Genomic DNA, 23,818 nt, shown 5'->3' with positions numbered 1-23,818 from the left:
AGATTATACTGGAGGGGCGGCATGGTACATGTCAGATTATACTGGAGGGGCGGCATGGTACATGTCAGATTATACTGGAGGGGCGGCATGGTACATGTCAGATTATACTGGAGGGGCGGCATGGTACATGTCAGATTATACAGGAGGGGCGGCATGGTACACGTCAGATTATACTGGAGGGGCGGCATGGTACACGTCAGATTATACTGGAGGGGCGGCATGGTACATGTCAGATTATACTGGAGGGGCGGCATGGTACATGTCAGATTATACAGGAGGGGCGGCATGGTACACGTCAGATTATACTGGAGGGGCGGCATGGTACATGGCAGATTATACTGGAGGGGCGGCATGGTACACGTCAGATTATACTGGAGGGGCGGCATGGTACATGTCAGATTATACTGGAGGGGCGGCATGGTACACAGCAGATTATACTGGAGGGGCGGCATGGTACACAGCAGATTATACTGGAGGGGCGGCATGGTACATGTCAGATTATACTGGAGGGGCGGCATGGTACATGTCAGATTATACTGGAGGGGCGGCATGGTACACAGCAGATTATACTGGAGGGGCGGCATGGTACATGTCAGGTTATACTGGAGGGGCGGCATGGTACATGTCAGATTATACTGGAGGGGCGGCATGGTACACAGCAGATTATACTGGAGGGGCGGCATGGTACATGTCAGATTATACTGGAGGGGCGGCATGGTACATGTCAGGTTATACTGGAGGGGCGGCATGGTACACGTCAGATTATACTGGAGGGGCGGCATGGTACATGTCAGATTATACTGGAGGGGCGGCATGGTACATGGCAGGTTATACTGGAGGGGCGGCATGGTACATGTCAGATTATACTGGGGGGGCGGCATGGTTCATGTCAGATTATACTGGAGGGGCGGCATGGTACATGGCAGGTTATACTGGAGGGGCGGCATGGTACATGTCAGATTATACTGGAGGGGCGGCATATGGTACATGTCAGATTATACTGGAGGGGCGGCATATGGTACATGTCAGATTATACTGGAGGGGCGGCATGGTACATGTCAGATTATACTGGAGGGGCGGCATGGTACATGTCAGATTATACTGGAGGGGCGGCATGGTACACGTCAGATTATACTGGAGGGGCGGCATGGTACATGTCAGATTATACTGGAGGGGCGGCATGGTACACAGCAGATTATACTGGAGGGACGGCATGGTACATGTCAGGTTATACTAGAGGGGCGGCATGGTACATGTCAGATTATACTGGAGGGGCGGCATGGTACACGTCAGATTATACTGGAGGGGCGGCATGGTACATGTCAGATTATACTGGAGGGGCGGCATGGTACACGTCAGATTATACTGGAGGGGCGGCATGGTACACAGCAGATTATACTGGAGGGACGGCATGGTACATGTCAGATTATACTGGAGGGGCGGCATGGTACACGTCAGATTATACTGGAGGGGCGGCATGGTACACGTCAGATTATACTGGAGGGGCGGCATGGTACATGTCAGATTATACTGGAGGGGCGGCATGGTACATGTCAGATTATACTGGAGGGACGTCATGGTACACGTCAGATTATACTGAAGGGGCGGCATGGTACACAGCAGATTATACTGGAGGGACGGCATGGTACATGTCAGATTATACTGGAGGGGCGGCACCAAGTAAGTGAGCGCAGCACTGTCCATGCTCAGTAAATACAAAAATTCTAATAAAGTCCAAGAAGCTGAGACAGGGGGAGCTGTTTGATGAGCTTCTCGTCCAGCTTCCTGTGATATGTGGCACACTGTAGCCGCTGGCGATTGTCCTTCCCGACATGGCTCTGTTCACATTATAACCCTTTTTGGGGGCTCTGGTGAGGATTCCACCAAGAATAGCGCAGGATACAACCGTGAAAAATACCAGATCCTGTTAAAGACCCAAGGGGGATGTATGTCAGGTGGTGGCTGTCACCATGAGGACCCCGACAAACAGCTCCCTGTATCTCAGCCCCTTATATTTACATACCGTTTATAGATCACACTGACCCGCCCAGGAGGAGACCTTAAATCGCTGACTTCTTCCTCAGCTGCCCCGGACTTTACATAGGATATATGTGACACCCTACGGTACGACCAGAGCTTTATTACGTGCCGTCAGACACTTATGGACAAAATCCGGGTCTCAGGCCCTTTGGAAGAACCTACCGTAATTTGCTCTACCTTCATCATCCTTTCTTAAAGGGACAATACACAAAATTTTGAAAGTGTCCTTCAAAAATGTATCTCCTTCAGAATCACCAGATTTATGAATTCCTACCATTTAGCTCCTTCTAGTGATTGCAGCACCTCCTTACAACCCTGCATCTCATGGGTGGCTATGAACCTACAAGGTGTGCCTGAGGGGAGCACCTACCTATCCAGCACCGATAGCTCCTCCAGTATATCTACCTCTCTTGGTAGCTGGATGAGATTCTCCAGGCCTCACCTGAGTGTGTGAGCTTTCTGTACTGCTGGTCTCCTCATCATCCGTAGTACTGTCAGTCACCCTTCCTCCCTCCGAGGACATGGAGTCTCCTTCCAGCTCCTCCACGGGGGGCTCCCATCCACAATCCTCCTTCCGTTCAGGGGACATGGACTTGGCTTTGCGACTGGCTGACTCTAGGCAGATTTGAAGCTCTGGCTGCCCCAAGAGTGTCCCAGGACATCCGACAACCATGTGTGACCAAGACGTGAACCCTGTGGAGAGGACAAGTGTCAGATGGAACCTGATGATGTATAGAGACACATGTAGAGCTGAGAACCTCAGGACTGTGGATAGGACCTTCAGGCCCCTGCAAGGTCAAGACCACCCTACGACATTGCCACGGTCATTGCCATCATGCATCTCCAGCTCTCAAAGTGGAATGTAAGACCCGCTCTATAGACGACCTCCATTATCTCAGTACGGACCTCCTCCTCCTCCTCAGGACTTAGGCCAAAAAATGTGGCAACCATTGCATGGGACACTGTATGGAAATAATAGAAGGGGCATCTGAAGGCACCAAGACCCTAACCTCTCATTCCAAGGCACTTAAAGGGGTACTCCACTGTCCAGTATGTAGGGTTAACAGGAATACCCCTTTAAGAGTGTCATGTAGGGCCCCAGAGGTCACATCCCAGACCTTGGAGCCTGACCAGTTCTATATGTGATAGGTGGAGGAGACCCTTTATTTGACCTCCATTGGCAGCGCCCTGCTGGATCCTCTACACCTGTAAGGGAAGCAATCCCCATAGAAAGGGAATGGCTATTTCTGCAGTTCTCTAATCAAAGAATATTTGTTAATATGAGAAATGATCCCTTTAAGGATGGTCACGAGTGCTTTCACCCCCCTTTACGGGTGACTTCCCACGTTCTCCGCCAGTGTACGTTTCTCATGGTATTGACTGCAGCTTTTCACAGAGTCGCCCACAAGGACTCAGCGCCGTCTCCTGGGACTCCTTGGACATTTCATTCTGAAAGTAAGGGTTTGTATAGGAAACACGAGGCGCAGGGGTTAGAGGTCGTGTTGTGCAATGGGCCACAGACGAGCCGCCCTCACCAGCGCTACCTCATTTCTGCTTTCACAGCAGATGGAAGATCCAGGGACTTTCTAGACTTCTAACTGAGGACGTAGAGGATCTGCATGGAAACTCCCAGCGTCTGCGGCCACCGGGGACCAAAATATCTGGAAATCCTACTGGGGAAGCTGGGAAAGTCGGGGACTTCCATAAAAAAGCCCATAAAAGTGATAGATAGATAGATAGATAGATAGATAGATAGATAGATAGATAGATAGATAGATAGATAATAGATAATAGATAATAGATAGATAGATAATAGATAGATAGATAATAGATAATAGATAATAGATAATAGATAGATAGATAATAGATAGATAATAGATGGATAGATAGATAATAGATAGATAGATAATAGATGGATAGATAGATAATAGATAGATAATAGATAGATAGATAATAGATAGATAATAGATAGATAATAGATAGATAGATAGATAGATAATAGATAATAGATAATAGATAGATAGATAAATAGATAATAGATAGATAATAGATAGATAATAGATAGATAATAGATAATAGATAGATAATAGATAGATAGATATGAGATAGATAGATAGATAGATAGATAGATAGATAGATAGATAGATAATAGATAGATAATAGATAATAGATAGATAATAGATAATAGATAGATAATAGATAGATAATAGATAGATAATAGATAGATAATAGATAATAGATAGATAATAGATAGATAATAGATAGATAGATAATAGATAATAGATAGATAGATAATAGATAGATAGATAGATAGATAGATAGATAGATAGATAGATAATAGATAGATAATAGATAGATAGATAATAGATAGATAATAGATAATAGATAGATAGATAATAGATAGATAGATAATAGATAGATAATAGATAGATAGATAATAGATAGATAATAGATAGATAATAGATAATAGATAGATAGATAATAGATAGATAATAGATAGATAGATAGATAATAGATAGATAATAGATAGATAATAGATAGATAATAGATAGATAATAGATAATAGATAATAGATAGATAATAGATAATAGATAGATAGATAATAGATAGATAATAGATAATAGATAGATAGATAATAGATAGATAATAGATAGATAATAGATAGATAATAGATAGATAATAGATAGATAATAGATAGATAATAGATAGATAATAGATAATAGATAATAGATAGATAATAGATAATAGATAGATAGATAATAGATAGATAATAGATAGATAATAGATAGATAATAGATAGATAATAGATAGATAATAGATAATAGATATTAGATAATAGATAGATAATAGATAATAGATAATAGATAATAGATAGATAATAGATAGATAGATAGATAGATTATAGATAATAGATAGATAGATAATAGATAGATAATAGATAGATAATAGATAGATAATAGATAATAGATAGATAATAGATAGAACCAGTAGGGGGCGCTGTCTTGCATGACACACAGCAGACTAGGGTCACTTGCTACATTTCTCTTGTACCTGAGTCTTGCACATTAAATATTTAGTCCCCCCCGCCCCCCACACCTCATTGTGCTCACAGCTGCACATGGAAACCACCTCCCCGCCATCTCCTCTAGGAGTGACAAAGGGACAGAATATGGAGCCGCCTCAGGGGTGGAAAATGTTTTCGGAATGTTGCAAATAACAACCCGCACCATAATAAGGATATGGTCACATGACCAGCCTCGGGCAGATCAGCAGCTGCCTGACACCTTCAAAGCCGCTTATCTCCAGCGTAGCAATTGGACAGGTTAACACCCACTTTGTCGCGTCTATGCGTGGGCACACAGACCGCAGAGGCGGACCATGAGGAGAGGGTCACCAGCTTCTCCCCCTTTGCTCTGCGCTTTGCAAACCCACATGGGGGTCCCACTGTCCACGATCACAGCAAATCCACCAAGCACATGAGGGGCGCAGCAGTCATCACCCTAATCTCCTATAGAGGACCCCTGGGATAATTTGGACCCAATACAACAAGTGTTACTCTGATTTTTGGAGGGACTCATAGGGGACCGCAATGGGGTCTTGTATCACCCTACCATTAACCTCATAAAGATAAGATCAAAAAATAGACATTTCCATCTGACAATCTGCACTGGTACCTGGTGTGTACAGCGCAGAGTCTACCTACTGCCCCCCCCCCCCCCCCCCCCCCAAGCTTGTGAATAGGCTTCTAATGATGCATTAAGAAAACAGTGCGTCTGATCCCCGGATCCCTCCGGAAACACCTCTCTTTGTTAGCGGTTAATGAGAGCCTAATGAAGCATCGCCTCCATTCACAACCAGATTTTAATGCCTCGTTATTATTGTATTAAGCTAAGAAAGGGACGGCCATGGGGGCTTACCTCAGCCCTGCACACTCTGTTAACCTGTGCACTGCCTCTGTTCTCCACTAAATGCATACATCCGATGCAGCAGAGCTGAGGTTGACATTTCCTGGTCCCATATTGATGCCTACTGCCCCCCTCCCCCACACATGCTACTATATGGCGTCCCTAGGTTAGCGCTGAGGCTGTCCACAGCGCTAGGAGCGCTTGTCACAACTGTCATGGGTCGGCTTGTAATAAAACTCTGCTGCGCCCCGGCCTGGGAGTGGGAGCCGTGCTCCTTGGGTGTAACAGCTCTTCATTTTCCAGGTCAGACAATGCTATTACTTAATGTTCTGCCTGCCCCGACATGCGTGTGTGCATAGATACTTACATGCAGATGTAGCAGAGCTAAACCTGTCATTTAACCCTTTGGTGCTGCATTGTTAGTGCATCATGATGATTTGAGCATGACTCCACTCCAATCCTCAGCATTCGGGTGTGAGTGGAGCAGGGGCGCACCACCACTGAGGCCGGGTGAGGCAGCAGGGGCAAGAGGGGGGCAGCGGAAGGGCCATGGGCAAGGAGCGCTTTCATTCTGGCAAAGGGGTTAGGTTAAGAAATTTCAGTTTTCGCCTCAAGCAGCAGAAAGGCTAGGTGCACCCCTGGAGTGGAGTTATCCTCAGTATTATCTATCGCCCTCACAGGGCTCCAGGAAGCTGAGATATGTGGAGCTGTTTGGCACTAGAGCAGGTAGCCGCCCATTTCTTTCTTTAACTGATCAGATCTGCAGGGAATGGAAATCACCGGAGACCACTGGCTCAGCAGTATTAGGAACCCGTCAAACAGCGACCTGTATCTCAGCTTCCTGAGAGACACAGGAGGGTAACACACAGGATGTGAGTGAGGCACCTGACTGTCCTATTTAAAACAACAAGTAGCAAGACACATCAGAGGACAAACATAGCTCTGCTACATCTGTATGTACACACCTAGGGCTACAGGCACCGAGGACACCCGCTCCTCCCCAGAATATTCCCATCATCCCATGAGTTTCGTAAGAACAGGAACAATGATCCCCCGCCTGTACCCAGAGAGATTAGTGAATGCAAAGACACGGAGGATGAGAGTTATCTTCATTAAAGGCAAAGGTATCTGAACAGTCATAATAACCATAGAGTAAAGGATGATAGATAATAGATAGATAGATAGATAGATAGATAGATAGATAGATAGATAGATAGATAGATAGATAGATATGAGATAGATAATAGATAATAGATAGATAATAGATAGATAGATAATAGATAATAGATAGATAATAGATAGATAATAGATAATAGATAGATAATAGATAGATAGATAATAGATAGATAGATAGATATGAGATAGATAATAGATAATAGATAATAGATAGATAATAGATAGATAGATAATAGATAGATAATAGATAGATAGATAATAGATAATAGATAGATAATAGATAGATAATAGATAATAGATAGATAATAGATAGATAGATAATAGATAGATAATAGATAGATAGAGAGATAGATAGATAGATAATAGATAGATAATAGATAGATAATAGATAGATAGATAGATAGATAGATAGATAGATAGATAGATAGATAATAGATAGATAATAGATAATAGATAGATAATAGATAGATAATAGATAGATAATAGATAATAGATAGATAATAGATAGATAGATAGATAGATAATAGATAATAGATAATAGATAGATAGATAATAGATAGATAATAGATAATAGATAATAGATAATAGATAATAGATAGATAGATAATAGATAATAGATAGATAATAGATAATAGATAATAGATAGATAGATAGATAATAGATAATAGATAGATAATAGATGATAGATAGATAATAGATAGATAATAGATAGATAATAGATAGATAGATAGATAATAGATAATAGATAATAGATAATAGATAATAGATAGATAATAGATAGATAATAGATAATAGATAGATAATAGATAGATAATAGATAGATAGATAGATAATAGATAGATAATAGATAGATAATAGATAGATAATAGATAATAGATAGATAATAGATAATAGATAGATAATAGATAGATAATAGATAGATAATAGATAATAGATAGATAATAGATAATAGATAGATAATAGATAATAGATAATAGATAGATAATAGATAGATAATAGATAATAGATAATAGATAGATAATAGATAATAGATAGATAATAGATAATAGATAGATAATAGATAGATAATAGATAGATAATAGATAATAGATAGATAATAGATAATAGATAATAGATAGATAGATAATAGATAATAGATATATAATAGATAATAGATAGATAGATAATAGATAATAGATAGATAATAGATAATAGATAGATAATAGATAGATAGATATGAGATAGATAGATAGATAGATAGATAGATAATAGATAGATAATAGATATCTACAGTCAGGTCCATAAATATTGGGACATGGACACAATTCTAACATTTTTGGCTCTATACACCACCACAATGGATGTGAAATTAAACGGACAAGATGTGCTTTACCTGCAGACTGTCAGCTGTAATCTGAGGGGATTTACATCCAAATCAGGTGAACGGTGCAGGAATTACAGCAGTTTGCATATGTTCCTCCCACTTGTTAAGGGACCAGAAGTAATGGGACAATTGTCTTCTCAGCTGTTCCATGGCCAGGTGTGTGTTATTCCCTCATTATCCCAATTACAATGAGCAGATACAAGGTCCAGAGTTCATTTCCAGTCTGCTATTTGCATTTGGAATCTGTTGCTGTCAACTCTCAAGATGAGATCCAAAGAGCTGTCACTATCAGTGAAGCCATCATTAGGCTGAAAAAACACAACAAACCCATCAGAGAGATAGCAAAAACATTAGGCGCGGCCAAAACAACTGTTTGGAACATTCTTAAAAAGAAGGAACGCACCGGTGAGCTCAGCAACACCAAAAGAGCCGGAAGACCACGGAAAACAACTGTGGAGGATGACCGAAGAATTCTTTCCCTGGTGAAGAAAACGCCCTTCACAACAGTTGGCCAGATCAAGAACACTCTCCAGGAGGTAGGTGTATGTGTGTCAAAGTCAGCAGTCAGGAGAAGACTTCACCAGAGTGAATACAGAGGGTTCACCACAAGATGTAAACCATTGGTGAGCCTCAAAAACAGGAAGGCCAGATTAGAGTTTGCCAAACAACATCTAAAAAAGCCTTCACAGTTCTGGAACAACATCCTATGGACAGATGAGACCAAGACCAACTTGTACCAGAGTGATGGGAAGAGAAGAGTATGGAGAAGGAAAGGAGCTGCTCATGATCCTAAGCATACCACCTCATCAGTGAAGCATGGTGGTGGTAGTGTCATGGCGTGGGCATGTATGGCTGCCAATGGAACTGCTTCTCTTGTATTTATTGATGATGTGACTGCTGACAAAAGCAGCAGGATGGATTCTGAAGTGTTTCGGGCAATATTATCTGCTCATATTCAGCCAAATGCTTCAGAACTCATTGGACGGCGCTTCACAGTGCAGATGGACAATGACCCAAAGCATACTGCAAAAGCAACCAAAGAGATTTCTAAGGGAAAGAAGTGGAATGTTCTGCAATGGCCGAGTCAATCCCCGGACCTGAATCCGATTGAGCATTTCACTTGCTGAAGACAAAACTGAAGGGAAAATGCCCCAAGAACAAGCACGAACTGGAGACAGTTGCAGTAGAGGCCTGGCAGAGCATCACCAGGGATGAGACCAGCGTCTGGTGATGTCTATGCGTTCCAGACTTCAGGCTGTAATTGACTGCAAAGGATTTGCAACCAAGAATTAAAAAGTGAGAGTTTGATTTATGATTATTATTATGTCCCATTACTTTTGGTCCCTTAACAAGTGGGAGGCACATATGTAACTGCTGTAATTCCTGCACCGTTCACCTGATTTGGATGTAAATCCCCTCAGATTACAGCTGACAGTCTGCAGGTAAAGCACATCTTGTCAGTTACATCTCACATCCATTGTGGTGGTGTATAGAGCCAAAAATGTTAGAATTGTGTCCATGTCCCAATATTTATGGACCTGACTGTATATATTGGATAGATAGATAGTACTATAGATAGTTGGCCCCGGGGCCCCTGCCGCTTCCCCTTTGTCACATACACAGGTCAGGGGTGAGGGTCCTCGGTGTCCCTGACACTGACCTGACGCGTGTTTGCTTTACCTGTTTGCACGGCGCGCTCTTAGCTACGGCATCACGCCACAGGTGTTAACCCTATAGATGCCAATAGTGATGAGCACGGGTGTGCACCAATTGCACGAGACGTGAGTTATGGGCCCCTGACCAGCTGAAATCAATGGGCCCCAGGGTAATGCAGGGATAGCAGCCCTCAGTCTGGGTAATGGTGGGCTCCTGTGTGGGGGAGGGGGGTGATTTCCTCGGAAGTCCCGTACAAGCCTGTAACGTGGAGAGGCGACTGTATAGCGGAACTTCCTGCACAGGGAGCTACATGGGTTCACAGGGTAGTCATCCAGACAGGGAGTAAGAAAAAAAAAAAAAAAGAGCTAGGGCAGATTTTTCAAGGCCAACCGCCATCTTTCTTCCGCGGATTTGCACGCAATGGGGCCACAATCCGCAGTTTGAAATGGAATCCATGTGGCGTGACCCGAACCTGCAGGGGAACAATTCTGCCCTGTAGATTCCTCTGGGCTGTGGGTGGATTCCCTGCAGATTTTGGCGACACTTTTGTCCGTTCACACGGGGCGGATTCGCTATGGATTCTCTCTCCGGAATAATGAGATGGTACGGGCACCACGTGGTGATGGACTGCGCCCACATTATTCACACTGCTATTAATAATCTGACAGGCACACAGGGTGCCGCCCTCTGGTGACAGTAATAATGTCCCGTAAATGTGTACGGGAACATCATATTATATACACGAGTCCTCGCCAAACCCATCGTCAACCTGCAGCAATCTGAGGAATGTATGGCCTCCTCCCCAGAGAAGATGCAGAAGACTGCAATACCAGACACAACCTGCGCACAGGGTGGCGCTGTTATCAAAAGCCATGGAGTAGGGAAAAGACAACCCTCGAGGAAACCGTCATGGCAGCCATTCTGGAAATCACCCAACTTTTCCCCAAAACAGACGCCAACAGCTGGTGGAAGAAGGTATTACAGGCGGTTCTTTACAAATCAATAGGGATCTTTCCCAGTCCCTAAAGTTTGGCGATCTCGAAATTTTGGCACTCATGGCTCATCATCGGGGGTTGGGGCCCTCTGGGTCATAGGTTTATGGGCCCCTTGCTCTTCTGTTGCAGGTCTGCTGCACCTGTATGAGGGGCTGTGGACCCCCAGTTGTCCCACTGGGCACTACCCAGATGCCAGAATGGACAGTCCTGCTTGTTTACAGGCGGGCAGCACTGACCCCCCCTGACCCCCCCCCCCCCCCCCCCCCCCCAGGTTATCTGTATGGGGCAGAATGCTGCACTACATCCCCCTCCTCCTGCGCTGACCAAATACTGCAGGTTTCTGTAAATATTATTCATGGAAGGCTTCCCAGAAAGGGCAGCGACAGCACGACAGGGCAGCCTGGCAGTCAGGGCACCGCACCGACCAGGGAGACCTGTGTAACTGCCCCGGGGGCACATGTGCCACCCTGGGTATTACTGAATGCAGGTGTCAGGTCCTCTAGTGCATCCCTATAGACCGGCCCCACACCTAACACAGCTGCCAGGCAAAGGATACTGAAAGAAGCTGGGTCCACAGCGGCACAGAGCATTTCAGGAGAGGGGGTGCACTGCTTTTGAGAGGATGGTCCTGCCTCCAGGTTATTACTTAGTGATGCAGGAGATGTGTGGGATGATGTGAGGAGGGGACACGTGAGAGGCTACGGACTGTACATTAGGCAGAGGCAGGTTCGCAGCAGCACAGAGGATTTCAGGAGAGGGTGCACTGATCTTATGGGGATGGTCCTGCCTCCAGGTTATCACTTAGGGATGCAGGAGATGTGTGGGATGATGTGAGGAGGGGACACGTGAGAGGCTACAGACTGTACATTAGGCAGGGGCAGGTTTGCAGCAGCACAGAGGATTTCAGGAGAGGGGGTGCACTGTTCTTATGGGGATGGTCCTGCCTCCAGGTTATTACTTAGGGATGCAGGAGATGTGTGGGATGACGTGAGGAGGGGACACGTGAGAGGCTACAGACTGTACATTAGGCAGGGGCAGGTTTGCAGCAGCACAGAGGATTTCAGGAGAGGGTGCACTGATCTTATGGGGATGGTCCTGCCTCCAAGTTATTACTTAGTGATGCAGGAGATGTGTGGGATGACGTGAGGAGGGGACACGTGAGAGGCTACAGACTGTACATTAGGCAGAGGCAGGTTTGCAGCAGCACAGAGGATTTCAGGAGAGGGTGCACTGATCTTATGGGGATGGTCCTGCCTCCAGGTTATTGCTTAGGGATGCAGGAGATGTGTGGGATGATGTGAGGAGGGGACACGTGAGAGGCTACAGACTGTACATTAGGCAGAGGCAGGTTTGCAGCAGCACAGAGGATTTCAGGAGAGGGTGCACTGATCTTATGGGGATGGTCCTGCCTCCAGGTTATTACTTAGTGATGCAGGAGATGTGTGGGATGACGTGAGGAGGGGACACGTGAGAGGCTACAGACTGTACATTAGGCAGAGGCAGGTTTGCAGCAGCACAGAGGATTTCAGGAGATGGTGCACTGATCTTATGGGGATGGTGCTGCCTCCAGGTTATTACTTAGGGATGCAGGAGATGTGTGGGATGATGTGAGGAGGGGACACGTGAGAGGCTACGGACTGTGCATTAGGCAGAGGCAGGTTTGCAGCAGCACAGAGGATTTCAGGAGAGGGTGCACTGATCTTATGGGGATGGTCCTGCCTTCAGGTTATTGCTTAGGGATGCAGGAGATGTGTGGGATGATGTGAGGAGGGTACACGTGAGAGGCTACGGACTGTGCATTAGGCAGAGGCAGGTTTGCAGCAGCACAGAGGATTTCAGGAGATGGTGCACTGTCCTTATGGGGATGGTCCTGCCTCCAGGTTATTGCTTAGGGATGCAGGAGATGTGTGGGATGATGTGAGGAGGGGACACGTGAGAGGCTACAGACTGTACATTAGGCAGGGGCAGGTTCGCAGCAGCACAGAGGATTTCAGGAGAGGGTGCACTGATCTTACGGGGATGTACAGACTGTAGATTAGGCAGAGGCATGGTGAGTGGTGAAGGTGAGAAGCGGTAAGTCATGGACTGAGAGGAGCACAGCGGCGCAGAGTATTTCAGGAGATGAATGTGATGATGCTAGTGAGGACACGGCTGCATGTGACAGGAGGAGAGCCATGAGGGGAAGAGTTAGAGGGAAGAGAAGGCTCCCCAGCAGCACAGAGTATTTAAGGAGAGCACCATTCCTGTGATACTGTGAGGAGAGAGGCAGTGTCGTGATGTGACCGGGTGCAAGGACACAAGTGAGAGGTCACAGACTGAGAGAGCAGCACAGAGTGTTTCAGGAGAGTCACTTTCGTCCATGCTAATTGCCCTGTACAGAGCACAAAGTCACCACAAACCACACAGCGCAGAACGCCATCGGAGCGCAGAAGAGACGCAAAAGACGTCATCACGTACTCTCATCATGAACTGCGGATGTTCAGCATCCAGTCCACACAATCCACAAGCTAAATACGTCAGCAGCTCAGATCTCCCCTGTTCGTTACAATGTATCAGCGCCGCAGATCTGTATCATTATTACCTCACAGAGGATTGCATTGACTGGATACAACTGTAGCAAACTTTCAGCTGTGAGAAGTCTTAGGACCGTACAGGTTTTCAGCTTACTGACCGCAAGCAGAGATCTTAAAGATGGTGACAAAGAAAGCTGAATTATACAATAAAGACTCTGAGCTTACATAAAGCAGTCTGTATAAACCCAGCTGCTAGGGGTCCAGACTGTGCTTTGTGTGCTTGCTGTCAGTGAATGGAAATGTTGCTTTCCTCTAAAGGCTGAAAAACAACACAGACCTAGAACTGATCGTTTTCTACAATTGCAACCTAAACCCATCGTCCTGGGGTGCTGACGTCAGAGCTCAGGATTTTCTAGATGGATGCAGATGTAAAGTAACATTGGGGGTCATTTACAAAGACCGGCATTTGACTCCCCCTTGTGCTGCCAGGGGATGAGGCGCGTGCCCGTCATAAATTAACCTTAAGGAGTAGATAGGTTACGTAAACAACAGTGTTTCCATTCACTGACAGCAAGCACAGATTTCTGCTGATCCCCATGTTATAGCGGAGGTCATACATGTAGCTGTCTACGTACCGCTCTAGAACCGCTGGCACGTCACCCACTCCCCCCCACCCCGGTGTATCTTGAAATGACTTCCTGATTCCGCAGCTTATCTCATTTTTAGTTCCTAATCTCATTGTCCAATTTACACTCTGCAATCACATGCAGAGCTCCTGCCATTACTTCCCTGACCTCTCACAGCCCCAGGGACAGATAGCACTGTTCATCCTGAGCCTCCCGGTTCATTAACAGAATGCCAGCACAACAGTGCAGACTGACACGCGGGCGGCCGTCCCTGCTGTGCAGACTGGCAGGCACCTTTGGTCCCTGGGGTGTGTCATCACAGCATTTCTCATATCCAGGTGAATTCTGCCCTCTGCTTTATCTCAGACATAAAAGCTACAGAGTTACTCAGAAATTAAAGGGGAACTCCATCCCAAAAATGAAGATATAACGGACAGGGGTCTCTTCACTGTCCCAGCTGCTTGGGCACAAGGTCCTGACAGTCTAATCAGACAGCATGGTGTGAACATGGACCAGGCCATACAAGAGCAGCCATGTCACTGGCATCCTCAGCCCATGCTGTATTAAAGGGGTATCCCAGCACCCCTCCAGTAGCTATATCAGAACCTGATGATAATTTAAGGCTCCTTGAGGGTGCAGATGTAGTAATATTCCTGAAGTCAAAATGCCAGAAACTTGCCATTATATGTCGATGGCGGCCATTGCACAAGGCACCCGGCACAGCAACGCGGTGGAGGGGACCGGAAGCCATGACACCGGTGCGGACAGTCTAATGTGTATGAGGGCAACAGAAAGACTGCAGAGAAGTGGATGCTGGAGCCCCTGGGTAGTGGAGGCCCCTAGGAAAGTGCCTTGTTTGCCCTCCCTTGATTCAAAATGAGTGGAGGGAGAATGCCGCCATTGTCCGACCAACCAGGGCACCAGATATACAGGACAAGGAGATGACTCCACTAGATTGCCGATGTTGTCAGTTGTCAGGGGGTCACCATGATTAGAAGTGACGGTTGCACTTCTGCGATAAGAGCTCATGTGCCAGGAAGCATGTTTATATCATGAGAAGACGCGTCTCCAAACTGGTTCTGCGTGTATCATGACAGGACAGGGGCGGACGATTCCTGCCAGGGAATGGAACAGCGTCGCTCAGGGCGTCCTCATTTCCATCATTTTTTTGCATAGAGACCATGATGTCTGTCACCTCTGCTGTTATCCTGGAGGACACTGACAAGTCCCTTAAAGGGGCACTCCAGATAAAACTCACTGACTAGCGCAGGGCCTGCAAGGAACATCAATGAGAGAGAAAATCCCTGTGTCATGCTCCGCCCCCATCAGGCCAAGTACTGGCCCTATTAAACTGAAAGAAAAAATCTTTCTTTGTTGCCTATAGCAACCAATCACAGCGCAGCTTTCATTTTTCAAGAGCAGAGTGGGAAGTGAAAGCTGCGCTGTGATTGGTTGCTATGGGCAATGGAGACAGTGTCATAAATCCCTTCATCTTGAAGCATTCCTTAAAGGGACTGTCCATGCAGGAATCTCCTGTCCATATGTCCTATTTGTGCATATGGATATCATAGAGAGGGGGGTGTCCTACATGAACTATGATTTCCGCTCTGGAGGACTCTGTGTGACCATGGCTTCATGTAATAACTACATTTGCGGTACACTCTCAGCCATGTTTTAGGCCCAATCAAGTTTCTGTCACTGACAACAAGCAGAGATCTAGACTAGGGCGAGGAACCGGAAGACATTTTGGAGAGATATAGGAAACTGTCTAAAACAGAAACTGCCTCTGTTGCCCATAGCAACCAATCACAGCACAGCTTTCATTTCAAATTCTGCTCTGGGAAAATGAAAGCAGGGCTGTGATTGGTTGCTATAGGCAGCAGAAACAGTTGCATAAAACGCTTTGGGGGAGATTTATCAAAACTGGTGTAAAGTAGAACTATCCCCATAGCAACCAATCAGATTCCACCTTTCATTTTACAAAGCTCCTTTGGAAAATGAAAGGTGGAATCTGATTGGTTGCTATGGGCAACTAAGCCAGTTTTCCTTTACACCAGTTTGATAAATCTCCCCCTCATCCTGAAACGCTCCCTTAAAGGGGAGTTATTCTCAGTCCATGTGCCCATATGGACGTCATAGAGAGGGAGTGTCCTACATCTGGACTCCCCGGTTTTAAGCAGAGTTGCTGTGATGCGTGACTTCTGCTGTGTGACCATGGCTTCATGTAATAACTACAGTTGTATCACACTCTCAGCCATGTTTCAAGCCTAATCAAGTTCCTGTCACAGACAACAAGCAGAGATTTTGACTACGCAAGGAACTGGAAGACATTTTGGGGAGATATAGAAAGCTGTCAAACCAATCACAGCGCAGCTTTCATTTAAAATTCTGCTTTTGAAATATGCAAGCTGTGCTGATTGGTTGCTATGGGCAGCAAAGGCAGTTTTCGGTTGCTATGTGAATGAGGCCAAGGGCAGGCTGCCATTCCCTGTAGTGTGATACCCCCAGGTGTAACGTGAGGTGCCCGCCATTGTGCCACATGTCATAGGTGCCAGACAAAAGCAAAGGGGGGGGGGGGGTTTCCTGCCAAACTTTACAAGTCTGTGACTGAAAACGAAGCAGCAGGGCCGTATAGTGTCGCCATCCACCTCCTCTCTTCCCCCGAAAACCCTCCAGATGGTTCAACGCAAAAAAAAATAAAGTAAAATAAAATAAAAAGTGACTTTTATGGGAATGTTTTATGTCCTGGTAACGGCCGACAGCGAGGCCTCGTCACTTTGCCTTTTTTCACACAATTTCACAGTTGGACATTCATGTGTCTTGAGCTGAAAGCGTCCATTGTGATTTACTGCGGGGAGCGACTCCTTCATAAAAAGAGGGGAAACAACCCAGTAAAACCGGAACAAAAGAGGCCGAGGAGTCCTGGCGAGTAACCGGCGGAAGGAACCAAGAAAAACGTGCAGGCTCAGAGGTCAGGAATCTGCATCCAAGATGGCGGCATTCAAGATGGCAGCATAGCGACCACTAGTCTACCAGTAGAAATCAGTGGATAAAACCCTCGCAGTCGTCTTCCTCCGTCAGTGGCTCTATCTGTAACTGGGAAAGCTGGGTGACCGAGAATATAACAAGAATCGTACTTTGTTAGGGAGGGGAACGGCACGTTTTATTTCTAGTCTGTCACCATAGAGACGCATCGATCTGCACGGGAGCTGTGCACACAATACGATAGTAGATTTTTAATCCCGCCGAGTGGCGAAGCAGATTTGTTTTTTTGTTTTTTTCATCTTAAATTCATTTGTGCCGTAAAATGGTTGTAAAAGTATTCACACCCTTTAAGGAGGACTGCAGTAATTAGATAGGTCGGGGCAGACTGGGTTACAATGGCCTCCACTGTTTCAGGTTCAACGCCGACCGTCTGTGCATGGCGAGGAGCGGTGACATGTGACAACACCTGTGACCTGCTGTGTCCATAGGTGTCAGAGAGGCGGCATATGTTCCTGATAACAATTAAAGGTCACAACAGGTAACCGTATACAATGGGAGAAGGACGACCCCAAACATGTCCTCAGGGTGCTGCTTGGTCCACCATGCTTTACACTGCAGCTCCGGCTTGTCTGATTTCTAAAATCATTGTAGATGACCTGCAGATAAATGTTGGCTGACAAAGGGAAGTTTACCAGGTGGGGGGGGGGGGGTTCTGCTTTAAATCTCTCCGAACGCCCCCTTACATGGCAGACATTGTAGGTTCTCATTTCCGTTCCTAGACCGAGGAGTTAAGTCCCCGGGATAATGAATGCCAGACCCGCCGGAACATGGGTTCAAAGGTAAACAGCAGTGCGGCCATTACACAGGCAGAGCCGTCAGATGAATACCGCCATTCAGTACTTCACCTTGATTAAAGTCAATATGGCCGCCCCTGCCTCCCAGACATTTCACATTGGAATTTACCAGTAAACATATGAAAGATGCTTCTCATCAGCAGCAACAATACTGATTATAGCGGTGCAATTACAACCGCAACTCCGTGACCAGAAGGACACATCTGCACACATTGTGAGAAGAGGACTCCTTTTAGGAACAGTTTTAGGGAGTAGCAAACAGGCAATTTCCCAGAGCCCGCATTTCCTTAGGGACCCCCTTAAAAAATGAAAATCCCAGGAGCAAACTAAAATCGTCCAGCAGTGTATGGAGGTATTATGTGGGAACTCTATGGCAGTATTGTGTGAAGTGGTATTAGCGCTGCACAATGCTGGCAAAAGAAAATATCAATATTATACGGGCACTATATAGCGGCATTATGTCTGTTGTATATAGCAGCATTAATCTGGCACAATATGGTGATATTATGTGGGCTGTATATAGCAGTATTAATTTGATGCTATATGGCGTTATGGTGGCATTATGTGGGCTCTATATAGCAGTATTACCTTGATGCTCTGTGGCATTATGGTACTATGATGTGGGTTCTATACTGTAGTATTATCTTAGCACTCTATGGAGGTATTGTGGTATTATGTGGGCTGTATATAGCAATATTATCTTAGTGCTACATAGCAGTATGGTGGAATTATGCGGGCTGTATATAGCAGTATTCATTTGATGCTATATGGCGGTATGGTGGTGTTATGTGGGCTCTATATAGCAGTATTACCTTGCTGCTCTATGGCATTATGTGGGTTCTTTACTGTAGTATTATCTTAGCACTATATGGAGGTATTATGTGTTCTCCGTAAAGCAATATTATCTTAGTGCTACATGGAAGTGTGGTGGTATTATGTGGGCTGTATGTAGCAGCATTAACTTGATGCTATATGATGGTATTATGTGGGATCTATAGAGCAGTATTACCTTGATGCTCTGTGGCATTATGGTGATATATGTGGGTTCTATACTGTAGTATTATCTTAGCACTATATGGAGATACTGTGATAATATGTCAGCTCTGTATAGCAATATTATCTTGGCAGTATGGTGGAATTATGTGGGTTGTATATAGCAGTATTGTCGCCATATTACAGTATGGTGGTATTTTGGAGGCTGAAATTATGATAAAATCTGTAGAAATTCCTGGCAACGGGGGGCTACATTGCTCATGGCCCCCAATTCTTCTGCACCGCACCTGTGTGTCCACGGGGCAGGGGGCATTAGCACTCGATTCCCTGCTCTTGTATTGCTGCTGACATAGACCAGTGACCGGGGAAAGCTGGGTGACCGCTATCGTGGGAGCTGTAATGTTATCCGTACTGGTTGCACTCTACGTAATGCTGCCCGGACGGGAACTGAACACAACGAGACGACAGAGAGAATCTGCAGCCCCCCAACGACTGCAACCAAAGAACATTCCGCAGACTGATAAAGGGAGGGAATCCTCACCGAGGGCATCCGGGGATAGATGGACGGATACTGTAGATGCCACTTCTATGTTATTACCCATCATTTACATGGCGCCCTCATATTCTGCGGCGTCGTACAGAGCAGTCTCTCAGCTCTGTCCCTGTTCACACTGGAGCTTGCAGTTATTTTGCACACGTCCGGTGCTGCAGTTTTTTTTTTTTACAATTTTTTGCGGATTCGCCGTCGCCATCGTAATAACAATGAATCTTATATAAAAACCGATCGCCCCGCCAGGTATGGTGGCGCTGGTGGCAGGAGGTGCCGTCACTGCGTGTCTACATCTCTCACCTGGGGTCCTGAGGCTTCTCCAACTCTTGTGACACTACAACCCTCAGCCATGCCCCTGGTGAGAGTTCTAGTTGGAGGTCACTCAACATTCTCCAAACCTGCAGATCACGTTCTTCTTCTAATAAACTTTTCCTTCCTGTGACTTTCCGTGAACTTCACACTCGTCTCTCGACCTCTTACCTTACACGGTGGGGTCCCCAGAAGAAGGCGGCGTCCCGCAGTCCCCGGTCAGAGCGGTGCACTCGTAACAATGTAGCAGCGCGTAGAGGAGTCCCGGCAGAGCTGGCTGGTGTGCTGCCCGGGCACACTGTGACACAACTAATGATTCACTATGCTCACAGCGAGGACACACCCCTCTCCTGGCCTAATCCTCCCCCTCCTCTGTTTACCCCCCTCACCCCCGCCCCCTTCCACTCTCACAATAGACGTTACAGTTTCACCCTTTTTGTTACATTTACATTAGAAACTAATTAGTATCTGTCTGGAGGATGAGATGACTACGGGGCGGGCCGAGCGGTGCAGTAATCACGGAGTCCATGGGGGGACGCCACCGCGCAGATTTACTGATCCTGTCTACTAGGCTACATGCACACGACCGTATGTGTTTTGTGGTCCGCAAATTGCGGATACGCCAAAAAAAAATGGCTGTATATATCTGTATGTAGTAATCTCCTGTGCTCCCCCTAGTGGTGGCTGTATATATCTGTATATAGTAATCTCCTGAGCTCCCTCTAGTGGTGGCTGTATATATCTGTATGTAGCAATCTCCTGAGCTCCCTCTAGTGGTGGCTGTATATATCTGTATGTAGTAATCTCCTGAGCTCCCTCTAGTGGTGGCTGTATATATCTGTATGTAGTAATCTCCTGAGCTCCCTCTAGAGGTGGATGTATATATCTGTATGTAGTAATCTCCTGAGCTCCCCCTAGTGGTGGCTGTATATATCTGTATGTAGTAATCTCTTGAGCTCCCTCTAGTGGTGGCTGTATATATCTGTATGGAGTAATCTCCTGAGCTCCCTCTAGTGGTGGCTGTATATATCTGTATGTAGTAATCTCCTGAGCTCCCTCTAGAGGTGGATGTATATATCTGTATGTAGTAATCTCCTGAGCTCCCCCTAGTGGTGGCTGTATATATCTGTATGTAGTAATCTCTTGAGCTCCCTCTAGAGGTGGATGTATATATCTGTATGTAGTAATCTCCTGAGCTCCCCCTAGTGGTGGCTGTATATATCTGTATATAGTAATCTCCTGAGCTCCCTCTAGTGGTGGCTGTATATAGCTGTATGTAGTATTCTCCTGAGCTCCCTCTAGTGGTGGCTGTATATATCTGTATATAGTAATCTCTTGAGCTCCCTCTAGTGGTGGCTGTATATATCTGTATGGAGTAATCTCCTGTGCTCCCCCTAGTGGTGGCTGTATATATCTGTATATAGTAATCTCTTGAGCTCCCTCTAGTGGTGGCTGTATATATCTGTATGCAGTAATCTCCTGAGCTCCATCTAGTGGTGGCTGTATATATCTGTATATAGTAATCTCCTGAGCTCCCTCTAGTGGTGGCTATATATATCTGTATGCAGTAATCTCCTGAGCTCCCTCTAGTGGTTGCTGTATATATCTGTATGTAGCAATCTCCTCAGCTCCCTCTAGAGGTGGATGTATATATCTGTATGTAGTAATCTCCTGAGCTCCCTCTGGTGGTGGCTGTATATATCTGTATGTAGTAATCTCATGAGCTCCCTCTGGTGGTGGCTGTATATATCTGTATGTAGTAATCTCATGAGCTCCCTCTGGTGGTGGCTGTATATATCTGTATGTAGTAATCTCATGAGCTCCCTCTAGTGGTGGCTGTATATATCTGTATGTAGAAGTCTCCTGAGCTCCCTCTAGTGGTGGCTGTATATATCTGTATGTTGTAATCTCCTGAGCCTCCCCTAGTTGTGGTTGTATATATCTGCATGTAGTAATCTCCTGAGCTCCCCCTAGTGGTGTCTGTATATATCTGTATGTAGTAATCTCCTAAGCTCCCTCTGGTGGTGGCTGTATATATCTGTATGTAGTAATCTCATGAGCTCCCTCTGGTGGTGGCTGTATATATCTGTATGTAGTAATTTCATGAGCTCCCTCTAGTGGTGGCTGTATATATCTGTATGTAGTAATCTCCTGAGCTCCGTCTAGTGGTGGCTGTATATATCTGTATGTAGTATTCTTCTGAGCCTCCCCTAGTGGTGGTTGTATATATTTGTATGTAGTAATCTCCAGAGCTCCCTTTAATTGTGGCTGTATATATCTGTATGTATTAATCTCCTGAGCCTCCCCTAGTTGTGGTTGTATATATCTGTATGTAGTAATCTCCTGAGCTCCCTCTAGTGCTGGCTGTATATATCTGTATGTAGTGTTCTCCTGAGCTCCCTCTAGTGGTGGCTGTATATATCTGTATGTAATAATCTCCTGAGCTCCCTCTAGTGGTGGCTGTATATATCTGTATGTAGTAAGCTCCTGAGCTCCCTCTAGTTGTGGCTGTATATGTCTGTATGTAGTAATCTCCTGAGCTCCCTCTAGTGGTGGCTGTAAATATCTGTATGTAGTAATCTCCTGAGCTCCCTCTACTGGTGGTTGTATATGTCTGTATGTAGTAATCTCTTGAGCTCCCTCTAGTGGTGGCTGTATATATCTTCATGCAGTACCCTCCTGAACTCCCCCTGGTGGTGGCTGTATATATATGTATGTATGTATGCATTAATCTCCTGAGCTCCCTCTAGTGGTGGCTGTATATATCTGTATGTAGTAATCTCCTGAGCTCCCTCTAGTGGTAACTATATATATATATCTGTATGTAGTAATCTCCTGAGCTCCCTCTAGTGGTGGCTGTATGTAGTAATCTCCTGAGCTCCCTCTAGTGGTAACTATATATATATATCTGTATGCAGTAATCTCCTGAGCTCCCTCTAGTGGTGGCTGTATGTAGTAATCTCCTGAGCTCCCTCTAGTGGTGGCTGTATATATCTGTATGTAGTAATCTCCTGAGCTCCTTCTAATGGTGGCTGTATATATCTGTATGTAGTAACCTCCTGAGCTCCCTCTGGTGGAGGCTGTATATATCTGTATGTAGTAATCTTCTGAGCTCTCTCTAGTGGTGACTGTACATATCTGTATGTAGTAATTTCCTGAGCTTCCTCTAGTGGTGGCTGTATATATCTGTATGTAGTAATCTCCTGAGCTCCCTCTAGTGGTGGCTGTATATATCTGTATGTAGTAATCTCCTGAGCTCCCTCTAGTGGTGGCTGTATATATCTGTATGCAGTAATCTCCTTAGCTTCCTCTAGTGGTGGCTGTATATATCTGTATGCAGTAATCTCCTGAGCTCCCTCTAGTGGTGGCTGTATATATCTGTATGTAGTAATCTCCTGAGCTCCCTCTAGTGGTGGCTGTATATATCTGTATGCAGTAATCTCCTGAGCTCACTCTAGTGGTGGCTGTATATATCTGTATGCAGTAATCTCCTGAGCTCCCTCTAGTGGTGGCTGTATATATCTGTATGTAGTAATCTCCTGAGCTCCCTCTAGTGGTGGCTGTATATATCTGTATGCAGTAATCTCCTGAGCTCACTCTAGTGGTGGCTGTATATATCTGTATGCAGTAATCTCCTGAGCTCACTCTAGTGGTGGCTGTATATATCTGTATGTATTAATCTCCTGAGCTCCCTCTAGTGGTGGCTGTATATATCTGTATGTAGTAATCTCCTGAGCTCCCTCTAGTGGTGGCTGTATATATCTGTATGCAGTAATCTCCTGAGCTCACTCTAGTGGTGGCTGTATATATCTGTATGTAGTAATCTCCTGAGCTCCCTCTAGTGGTGGCTGTA

At 45.4% G+C, this 23,818-nt stretch overlaps 1 protein-coding gene across 4 annotated transcripts in view; it reads right to left on the bottom strand.

The window, feature by feature from the left end:
• Nucleotides 1–20,279, bottom strand: part of PHLDB3 (pleckstrin homology like domain family B member 3) — a 60,436-nt gene extending 40,157 nt beyond the window's left edge. For 2 of the 4 annotated variants that reach the window (XM_040420206.1, XM_040420228.1), the window contains exons 1-2: nt 20,137–20,279; nt 2,483–2,733 (exon numbers count right to left, since the gene is read on the bottom strand). In XM_040420206.1, the coding sequence (XP_040276140.1) occupies nt 2,483–2,713 (231 nt within the window). In that variant the 5' untranslated portion in view covers nt 2,714–2,733; nt 20,137–20,279. Of the gene's footprint in view, nt 1–2,482; nt 2,734–6,695; nt 6,787–6,910; nt 7,034–20,136 lie in introns of those variants that run through there. The other 2 variants (XM_040420212.1, XM_040420219.1) reach the window with 2 other exon arrangements.
• Nucleotides 20,280–23,818: the final 3,539 nt, after the last annotated feature.

The sequence above is a fragment of the Bufo bufo genome, chromosome 1, assembly GCF_905171765.1.
Source record: "Bufo bufo chromosome 1, aBufBuf1.1, whole genome shotgun sequence".
Lineage (NCBI taxonomy): Eukaryota > Metazoa > Chordata > Amphibia > Anura > Bufonidae > Bufo > Bufo bufo.
The sequence above is the reverse complement of the archived record's forward strand: the minus strand, read 5'-3'. Positions and strand labels throughout refer to the sequence as shown.